This window comes from Salmo salar, chromosome 13 (genome assembly GCF_965601325.2).
Source record: "Salmo salar chromosome 13, fSalSal1, whole genome shotgun sequence".
Taxonomy (NCBI): Eukaryota; Metazoa; Chordata; class Actinopteri; order Salmoniformes; family Salmonidae; genus Salmo; species Salmo salar.
This window is the reverse complement of record NC_138303.1, coordinates 31,325,769-31,336,974: the sequence shown is the minus strand read 5'-3', so window position 1 is coordinate 31,336,974 and position 11,206 is coordinate 31,325,769. Positions and strand designations below refer to the sequence as shown.

The following is an 11,206-nucleotide window of genomic DNA, read 5'->3' as shown; positions in this document are numbered from 1 at the left end:
CCCAATACCTGCTCTCCGCCTGTTATATGCATATTCTAGTTTCTGGGCAGGTGTAATAACCAGATTAAATCGGGTACGTTTTTTATCCGGACGTGAAAATACTGCCCCCTACCCAAGAGAGGTTAAAACCTTTTATGATGAACACTAACTCCGCTGCACCTTGGTCTTCTTCTGACGACAGCCGTTACATAAGAATAAATATATTGACTGCCCTTGACCAGCACGAAAACATCCTGTGGCGTACTGCTTTAGCATCGAATAGCCCCCGCAATATGCAACTTTTCAGGGAAGTCAGGAACCAATATACACAGTCAGTTAGGAAAGCTAAGGCTAGCTTTTTAAAACAGAAATTTGCATCCTGTAGCACTAATTCCAAAAAGTTTTGGGACACCATAAAGTCCATGGAGAATAAGAGCACCTCCTCCCAGCTGCCCACTGCACTGAGGCTAGGAAATACTGTCACCACCGATAAATCTATGAAAATTGAGAATTTCAATAAGCCTTTTTTCTACGGCTGGCCATGCTTTCCACCTGGCTACCTCTACCCTGGCCAACAGCTCTGCACCCCCCGCAGCAACTTTCCCAAGCCCCCCCTCGTTTCTCCTTCACCCAAATCTAGATATCTGATGTTCTGAAAGAGCTACAAAATCTGGATCCCTACAAATCAGCTGGGCTAGACAATCTGGACCCTCTCTTTCTAAAATTGTCCACCGAAATTGTTGCAACCCCTATTACTAGCCTGTTCAACCTCTCTTTCGTATCGTCTGAGATCCCCAAAGATTGGAAAGCTGCCGTGGTCATCCCCCTCTTCAAAGGGGGAGACACTCTAGACCCAAACTGTTACAGACCTATATCCATCCTGCCCTGCCTTTCTAAAGTCTTCGAAAGCCAAGTTAACAAACAGATCACTGACCATTTTGAATCCCACCTTACCTTCTCCACTATGCAATCTGGTTTCCGAGCTGGTCATGGGTGCACCTCAGCCATGCTCAAGGTCCTAAATGACATCATAACCGCCATAGATAAAAGACAGTACTGTGAAGCTGTTTTCATCGACCTGGCCAAGGCTTTCGACTCTGTCAATCACCACATTCTTATCAACAAACTCAATAGCCTTAGTTTCTCAAATGACTGTCTCGCCTGGTTCACCAACTACTCAGATAGAGTGTGTCAAATCGGAGGTGTGTCAAATCGGAGGGCCTGTTGTCCAGAACTCTGGCAGTCTCTATGGGGGTGCCACAGGGTTCAATTCTCGGGCCTAATCTTTTCTCTGTATATATCAATGATATCGCTCTTGCTGCTGGTGATTCTCTGATCCACCTCTATGCAGACGACACCATTCTGTATACATCTGGCCCTTCCTTGGACACAGTTTTAACAAACCTCCAAACAAGCTTCAATGCCATACAACACTTCTTCCGTGGCCTCCAACTGCTCTTAAATGCTAGTAAAACGAAATGCATGCTCTTCAACTGGTTGCTGCCCGCACCTGCCTGCCCGCCTAGCATCACTACTCTGGACGGTTCTGACTTAGAATATGTGGACAACTACAAATACCTAGGTGTCTGGTTAGACTGTAAACTCTCCTTCCAGACTCACATTAAGCATCTCCAATCCAAAATTAAATCTGCCAAACATACCGTCGTAAAACTGACTATCCTACCGATCCTTGACTTCGTAAATAACGTCCCACACTCTACTCAGCAAATTGGATGTAGTCTATCACAGTGCCATCTGTTTTGTCACTAAAGCCCCATATACTACCCACCACTGCGACCTGTATGCTCTCGTTGGCTGGCTCTCGCTACATATTCGTCGCCAAACTCACTGGCTCCAGGTCATCTATAAGTCTTTGCTAGGTAAAGCCCCGCATTATCTCAGCTCACTGGTCTCCATAGCATCACCCACGCCCTCCAGCAAGTATATTTCACTGGTCATCCCCAAAGCAAACACCTACTTTGGCCACCTTTCCTTCCAGTTCTCTGCTGCCAATGACTGGAACGAATTGCAAAAATCACAGAAGCTGGAGACTTATATCTCCCTCATTAACTTTAAGCATCATCTGTCAGAGCAGCTTACCAATCACTGTACTTGTACACAGCCCATCTGTAAATAGCACACCCAACTACCCCATATTGTTATTTTTTTGTTGTTGCTCTTTTGCACCCCAATTTCTCTCCTTGCACATCATCATCTTCAAATCCATCACTCCAGTGTTAATGCTAAATTGTAATTATTTCGTCACTATGGCCTATTTATTGCATTACCTCCCTAACCTTACTACATTTGCACACACTGTACATAGATTTTTTTCTTGTGTTTTTGACTGTACGTTTGTTTATCCCATGTGTAACTGTGTTGTTGTTTGTGTTGCACTGCTTTGCTTTATCTTGGCCAGTTCGCAGTTGTAAATGAGAACTTGTTCTCAACTGGCCTACCTGGTTAAATAAAGGTGAAATAAAATTTAAAAAATGGGTGACATGTCTGGCGAGTATGCAGGCCATGGAAGAACTAGGACATTTTCAGCTTCCAGGAATTGTGTGCATTATGGGGCTGTGCATTATCATGCTGAAACATGAGGTGATGGTGCGGATGAATGGCACGACAATGGGCCTCAGGATCTCGTCACGGTATCTCTGTGCATCTCTGTGCATTCAAATTGCCCTCGATAAAATGCAATTTTGTTCATTGTCCTTAGCTTATGCCTGCCCATACCATAACCCCACTGCCTCCATGGGGCATTCTGTTCCCAACGTTGACATCAGCAAACCACTCGCCCACATGACTCCATACATGTGGTCTGCTGTTGGAGGGTCAGTTGGACGTACTGCTAAATTCTTTAAAATGATGTTGGAGGCTTATGGTAGAGAAATTAACATTAAATTATCTGGCAATAGCTCTGGTGGACATTGCTGCAGTCAGCATGCCAATTGTATGCACCCTCAATACTTGAGACGTCTGTGGTATTGTCTTGTGTGACAACATTGCGCATTTTAGTGCACCTGTGTAATGGTCATGCTGTTTAATCAGCTTCTTGATATGCCACACCTGTCAGGTGCATGGATTATCTTGGCAAAGGAGAAATGCTCACTAACAGGGATGTAAACAAATTTGTTCACAAAATTTGAGAGAAATAAGGTTTTGTGCATATGCAACACTCCTGGGATCTTTTATTTCAGCTCATGAAACATGGGACCAAAACTTTACATGTTGCGTTTATATTTTTGTTCAGTGTCTTTTTCATTTGTTAGAGATGCCCACCAGCATAATACCAGAGATTCTAATATTCACTGTTTTATCTGGTAAGAACACATTTTAATATACCGGCGCTGTTGAGTGGAACAAACTACCACAGCAACTCATAGCCATACCAACCATAACCACTTTTAAAAAGAATGTCCAAAGCTGGCTAATGTGTGAACAATATAACCTTTTTTGTCTGTATCTACAGTATGTAATTGTATTTATGTAAAAAATTAGGACCACAATAGAAATAAGTCCCCGATTTTATTGTGCAATCCCGGTCACTTTTAAAAATCTTTGTATCGTGTGGATATATGAATGTTTTTAAACTGACAAATAAAATCAATCAAACCAAACTGTTCAGCGGCCATTTGATGAATGGAAAGAGGCATCTATTACAAAACACCAAAAAGTTGAATGACATTCGGAGATTGTCAAGCCAAGCCTTCGATACTGGGTAGGCATACAAGGTAGGGAGGGATGTATTTTCCGTTAGTCGAGATTTACATAGCCTATTTATTGTGGTGTTGAAAACGCAAACCATGATATTGAAGCGCCCAAAGTCGGTATGCTTTGTTTATTGGTTGTGTGAAAAATTTGTCGCATATATTTTATATAATTATAATTAAGGCATCAAAATGTTGAAAATCTGATGTCTCCCTAGCCTAGCTGATCATTGTCTGCAGCCGGCTCTGATCATAGTGTAGGCCTAATAAACAGGGAGAGTGAGAAATAAGACCCCTCTTATGACTGTGATGGAACATTTTATTGGTTGTGCTTTTCTAATAACCCATTTCTGTGTTCATGCACGTGACTGATTGAACGAATCCTCATTATCAGTATCTGCAATTTGGCAGTACGCCCAGAACCTTGTTTTGAGAAAGGGATATCTCAGTTTCAAGGTCTCAGCTTGGAGAGAAGAAGCCTCGTGAGGTATTGGTCTGTCACATGCATGAACCAAACATTAATTATGAATTAATTATGAATGATGAATAAGCTAAATCATGCAAATACAAGTTGTCTGTGTAAGTATATAAGTGATCTAACGGGACTGCCCCAGCGGAGCTCACTTCAGGCCGATACTTTATGCATCTAAGTTTGACAGTGACCTCTTCTGCATGCTGTTAATAAAACAAGGATTCATTTTAGATTGACTTTGAGAGTCCCTGTGTAGAATTTCCACAACATGACATTCATTTGTTCAAGATTTCATAAAAGGGTATGCAAAATATATTCTAAATAATCTTCAATATTCTGCAAACACATCATGACAACAACATTTTTCAACAACATTTATAAGAGGGATCAATTCTTCTGAAGGTGCTTTCAACTGTCAGTTTGTATTGTTCTTCTATATCCAATATTTGAGATCAGTTGTCAGGTCAGAGGTAAGTTGAGATAAAACACAAACAAAAAAACAAAATCACAGAGAATCCCAAATTGCTATGGACCAGCTGAATTGAAAGTAACATACATCCCAAAAAATTGTATTAAAATACATTTGATTGGTTGATTGAAATGATGTGGATGACCAATTTCTTTCCAATATACAATATCACCCACTCCATGCATGCAAAACAAACTTCAGTTATGTTTTAGTTATTTATCTTTTACCATACATCAGGCTCTTTCTATCAATAAATTGTTTTTTAACTGTGTAACAAAGTTATTTATTTTGTATCTGCGTTGCATGTATTCCCCTACAGCTGGTGCCTCTCATGCACTACTTTTTGTGGTTGCCAAACTGTACAGCCATCCTGTTGCTGACACAGCGGAAGGTGGCCGGAACCACCTCCCAGTAGTTGATTGGGTTATCAAAGAGACTGATCCCGTTGTAGTAAGTCTTCTTGACACCAAAGCCGTTAGGGCAGAAGTCATTCACGTCAACCTGGCTGATGTTGTTGGAGTGAAGGTAGACCACCTATTTAAAAATGACATATATCAACTGTTATCATCATAAAAACAGAACATAGCAAGTGAAATCACCAATGTTTATATTTAATACAAACAATACAGATATACATTTTTATCAACTTAACATAAGTGAAATCACCAATGTCGATGTGATTGATGCTGCTTCACAAACCCCCTCCACACTTTACCTGCAGGTACTTCATTCCAGCAAGGCCTCCAGGGACATTGGGGATCCGGTTGTTCTCTAGATGCAGCTCTCTCAGGTTTTGCAGGTAGTACAGGCTACCATGCTCAATGTGACGAATGTGATTGTAGCCTAGACCCAACCTAACACACACACACACACACACACACACACACACACACACACACACACACACACACACACACACACACACACACACACTGAAATCGAGTGATTGATGTGACAATGAAGGGTAAACCCACTAGAGGGTGCTACTATCACAATGATTCCAGACATTATTTATTTTGTGCAACTTGGACAATGACTCTTCCTTTATGCTGTTGGTACTTATATGCTTTCAATTTTTTTTTTTTTTTTTTTGTATTTTACCCCCTTTTTCAATCTTGCCTTATCGCTGCAACTCCCCAACTGGCTCGGGAGACAAAGGTCGAGTCATGCGTCCTCCAAAACATGATCCGCCAAACTGCTCTTCTTAACACCCGCCCACTTAACCCGGAAGCCAGCCGCACCAATATGTCAGAGGAAACAGTTCACCTGATGACCAAGGTCAGCCTGCAGGCGCCTGGCCTGCCACAAGGAGTCACTTGAGCGCGATGAGCCAAGTAAAGCCCCCCGGCCAAACCGTCCCCTAGCCCAAACGACACTGGGCCAATTGTGTGCCGCCCTATGGGACTCCCGATCATGGCCGGTAGTAATACAGCCCGGGATCGAACCCGGGTCTGTAGTGATGCCTCTAGCACTGCGATGCAGTGCCTTAGACAGCTGCGCCACCCGGGAGGCCGCTGTTTATTTTCTACATTTTTTTTAACCTTTGAAGATAAGTAGTGAACATCTACAGCATTCATAAACTCCTCATAAATTCATAATTTGATGGAGTTTTAGAAACTCTCCGACATTGAACACCCTCTTGTAAAGCTACGTACCTGTGCAAACTCTCATATTGTCTTAGGTCTTCTAGTTCAATGGCTTGAATTTGATTGTGATCTAAATGCAACTCATGTAGACCCTCAGGGAGATCTAGATGGTGAGGGGAAACAGGTGACCGCTTGATTCAAAGGACTTTTCAGTGGAAATATGTGGCAAGTAGCAATGAAACAAATATTGCCCTGCAGCTTCGCAGAACACTCCAAAGAAAATTATTATAAAGGTTGTCATGTTTTCTACCTTTAGGGATGCCTGTGAGTTTTGCCTCAGAAATGCGAAGGAAGGTAAGTTTAAGTCCATCAAAGGCTCCGGGCTCAAAACCACTGTTCTGAATAGGATTCCTCCCCATCTCTGAGGAAGAAAAATATGTGTTTTAACTAGGTCAATGCCACAACCTGCTCCAGTACTCAAGCTAGATTTACACTTCAAAGACATTAAGATGTTAGATGTGATATGGTGTTTCCAAACAGAAAAAAAAACAGTTACTAACGTTAAATCTGGTGCTAACACATAGTAAATCTGGCCTAAGGTCTTTTATAACTATAGCTTGCCATCTCACCAATGCAGTTCATGCTGCCCAGGCCAGAGAAAGCCCCAGATGCCACCCTCTTGATATGGTTGTCATGGATGCGCAGCTCCACCAGGGAAGAGGGCAGGTTCTTGGGCACGGCCGTCAGCTGGTTGTGGGAGAAGTAGAGCTTGTGCATCCTTTTGAGGGGCATGAAGGCCCGAGGGTGCACCCTGGAGATCTTGTTATTCACCAACACCAGAGCCTGAGAAAGGAGGCATAGGTCATGAGGAGACCAGCCACCCCAACCCAAAAATAAATGTGTTATGTACGGTTAATTCTTGAATTGCGGTGGCATTTAGGCATGGAATTTTGAAAAATATGAACTTTTTATTTAAACGTATTTGTGTACATCTTTCCATTCTAAATCAGCTACTATGGCAGCTTAATTACTTTAAATATGTTTTACCATTAGGATACCATTGTGCCACCAGTAGGAGTAGTAACACCAATGATGCTAACACCAATGAGACATTTTTGGTTATTGAGGATTTTCTTAAATGGAGGCCACAGATCCTCAAATGTAAGGTCATTAACCCTTTAATAAACAATTTACTAAAATTATATGATTAATCATTTTGCTCACAGTGTTATTTCCCTTCATTTGAATCGAATAACACCAAGTGACACTTTTGATTTAGACACCTCAAATTATCAGTGGAATCCTTAAATGTGTGACATAGTGAAAGGGTGTGATTAGCTAATAATTTTCTTTAATATATATACCCCTCCCGGATAACAGTTTGCCACTGGAGGGAATGCTGAGGGTCCTTGTAAATCTTTGTAGTTAGTGATTTTCAAGGCAGTAACACCAATGACATACAACTGAGGGAGAGACATTATACTAGTAAAAAAGTATTTGAATAGCCTTCTTTGTTTTTATTGATATATACAATACTATTAAATAATTTTGTTCACTTTCTATTTTTGAAAATAACAGATGGATATCTCTAAATCCCCAAAACATGTCACCACAACTCTGCACATCACTACGGGGACAAACCAATTTGCTTACCCTAAGTACTTTATACAATGCATGAACATAAAGTTTTTCAGTATAAAGGACTTGCATTATGTTTAATATAAATATATTAGTTCAATATAAACAAAAACATGTATGATGTGTAACTCTTTGTCATTTGAAAGTGCTTTTCATGGTTGCAAATGCAAGGGACGCAAATGCCACCACAATTCAAGAACAACCCATATATTATACAATGTATAATTTGAAGACACGTCATTAAAAGTATGCCTCTTTTTAGTTAGGATACTGAAAGGGTGCGCTACGATGACGAAAGCAAAGACAGATAAGTGATGTTTCCTTCTATTGAAATGCCAGAACTCTCTTCCACCATTTGTGTTTTGACTGTTGGTGCTCACATAGAGGTTACTGAGTCCCTTGAAGTCACCCTCTCTTATCTCAGTGATCTGGTTGCTTTGAAGGTCCAAGAGCCTGGTCTCCGGGGGGATGTCATATGGCACATAGTGTAAACCTGCAGATAGAAACTACAAGATTAACTTACCTGCTTTATTTTATACACTTTACCACATTCTGTCAGTTCACAATGATAAGAAATCAGTTGCAATATAATATATTGTGTTATTGCTTCTTTACATTTTTATAAAAATATATGAATCATGACAATATCAGACACACACAGTGTGTTCTCACTCTTAAGGTTATATCAGGATAAATCCACAATTTATCATCATGCTGTAATTTGGTCAATGCTGAGTAATGCTCTGGGCTGTGGTTTGTACCCATACAGTATATTGTTGTTTATGTGTGAGCTCAGCTGTCACCATATAATTAAGAAGAAACCAGATGGCCATGACTCCACGTAGCACTAAAAAGCAACGTGCAGATGTGCAGTGTGACTGCTGGCTACACATTAACAATTGTATGTTCAGTGTAAAGAATCATTTGGAGACAATAAGATATTATAATATTATGACATTGTATCTCTTCACCCACCCAAGTCAGAGCACTGCACAACATTCTGGTTACACTGACAGCCGAATGGGCAAGTAGGCTGTTCTGGTTTATAGTATTCCTCAACCGCTGAGCCTTCCTCTTCATCGTTCATCAACATCATCACCAGCCCCTCTACATTGATGCTCTTCCCATAGTCCAATAAGCCCTTCTGCTCAAAGGGCAGGGCCACAGTGGTGGGAAGAGGGGTGGCACACAGCAGGAGAAGGACAACAGAGAAGGGAAGCATGGCTAGGCCTTTAGTTGAAGAGAAATTACAAGGGGAAGACAAAAAAGCACACAGAAATGAGCAGCAGTCAATTAAGTACCACAGTTATGAATTCAGCAACTATCTAGCTATAATTCCTGTAGCCTACAATTGGAGAGTTGCCCACATACACACACATACACTATGCTGCCCTACAAATGCAAAACACAGTAACTACGTAACTTCAATGTTTCTGATACTCCATGATATATTCTGATCAACTGGCTTGTTCTTGTGTCAGGAAACTAAATACCACATTATTCAGATAATATACCTGGCCATCACAACAGATCAAATACTTTTGACCAAATTCGTAGTTACTGTGTTTTGCCTTTGTAGGGCCGTATAACTAGCATTGTGTTACAGTTCACTCCTCCAGTCCAGAGTAATCTCATTATCAGCATTGCCACTCCAGAGCAAAAGCCAGTCCAAAACCAACTGTAGCCAGTGACAAAGCATGAAATACACTCTGGCTTTCATACATCTATTTGTTAGGGTTCAATCTCAAGATGTGATCTATCATATCTGTCATAGGCGTTCTCTCTTAAAAGCCAATCTTATTCTTCCCATCAATTTTGTGGTTGGTATAAGAGGCAGTAAAATCATGGACCATGGATACTATGTGGTCTTTGAGTCTGTAACTATGACATCTGCTCTCATTAATTATTTGCTTTTAGCTGAGGCTGTGCCTTCTTTGATTTATGCATTAAAATGGTAAAATCTCAGATCCAGTAACATATAGCAAAAGACAATTTCGGCATTACATATACGTCTGTGTAATATAGTACAATATAGTACAATATAGTACAGTGTGTGTGATCTGTCAATATTTATTAGCAGGATTGTAATGCAAACTATCAATAGATGCCCTAAGGTAATTTTGGATAATCTCAGATAAACCTTCAGCTAGAGGATTCTTGATGAAAATAAGAACATTGAAATGGTTTGTTCTTCAAAGAGGGTTTTCCATGTGAGCAAAGAGCCTTTGCTGTGGAACTGCAGTTTGGCATTTCCTTGCCTTTGCCACGTGTTGTGAAAGGCCTACTCCCTCCCTTAGCACTCCCACATCCTTTACCACAGTAAGGCCCCAGAAGCCACATAGCTGGCTGGTCTCAGGCAAGGTTTTTTATAGACCCACTCTGTCATAGCACTCTTTCCCCCAAACATTATCTATATCAGCAGTGTCAAATCTCTAAATACATGAGAATCTCTAAATACATTGAATGTACACAATAATGATGTACACAATAATTACTTATTTGCTTAGTCGATCATTTTGTAATAGACTTGTCTCCCTGCAGCGAGCCCTTTAACTACAGTATGGGGTGGCTCTGAGTTTTTAATGTTTGTGAAATTATCCTCATCTTTGTTCTGTCACAAGATCCATTTATTAAATATGGCCAATAAAAGGAATATAGAATGTGTAGACAAGGTAGGGTTGTGCTGCCCCCCAGAAGGCTTAAACAAATCATTCAAAAATAAATAGTCCATTTCAAATGTCAAATATTACTTTAACAATCAATATTTTTTCAAATGCAGAATGTTAAACCAACTGTGGAACTGTAGAATAAAGCTGTAGATTATAGTCCTCTTATTGTAAACCATACTGAATATACTATTATCTGTAGGTCAAGAAACTCAAATAGAAGCGCAAATATATTTACTAAGACACTTACCGTTTCAGTTCTTGAAAAAACAAAAATTATTTACAAAATAAATGAAAGGTACAAATAAATGAAATAAGGATGAATTCAACCTTTAAGGGATATAGAGGATACGTGTTTTATTCCATGTGATGATCCTTTATCTGTGAGTCCGTCTGCCAGCAGAGTCAGAGCTCTGCACAGTACCTGTTAAAAACCACAGAAGTAGTTACCAAAAGGAAAAAAACAAGTATTTTAAGCCATAACCCAAAATTGGTCCAGTCCCCTTTTCATTGCTGCTTCATTGTGTGTTCGTGCGTGTGTCTGACAGAAAGAGAGAGAAAGAGAGAGAGATTTTAGTTATTTTAAACTTATTTTGATTCAACATTTGAGATCTATATACACACATTTTTATTTAAGCTACTGTATAAGGCCAAAATAAAATAAAAAGTACTATCACAGCACTAAT

The 11,206-nt window shown here is 40.3% G+C and overlaps 1 protein-coding gene across 1 annotated transcript; it reads right to left on the bottom strand.

Annotated features, from left to right (window-relative positions):
• Positions 1-3,987: 3,987 nt before the first annotated feature.
• Positions 3,988-10,969, bottom strand: LOC106566838 (biglycan). The gene is made up of 8 exons (XM_014135295.3): positions 10,771-10,969; positions 8,830-9,084; positions 8,235-8,347; positions 6,846-7,059; positions 6,527-6,637; positions 6,286-6,379; positions 5,346-5,484; positions 3,988-5,164 (listed from the first exon to the last, which is right to left on the bottom strand). Exons 2-8 carry the CDS (start codon positions 9,074-9,076, stop codon positions 4,967-4,969), a joined length of 1,116 nt encoding a protein of 371 aa, XP_013990770.1. The 5' UTR covers positions 9,077-9,084; positions 10,771-10,969; the 3' UTR covers positions 3,988-4,966.
• Positions 10,970-11,206: the final 237 nt, after the last annotated feature.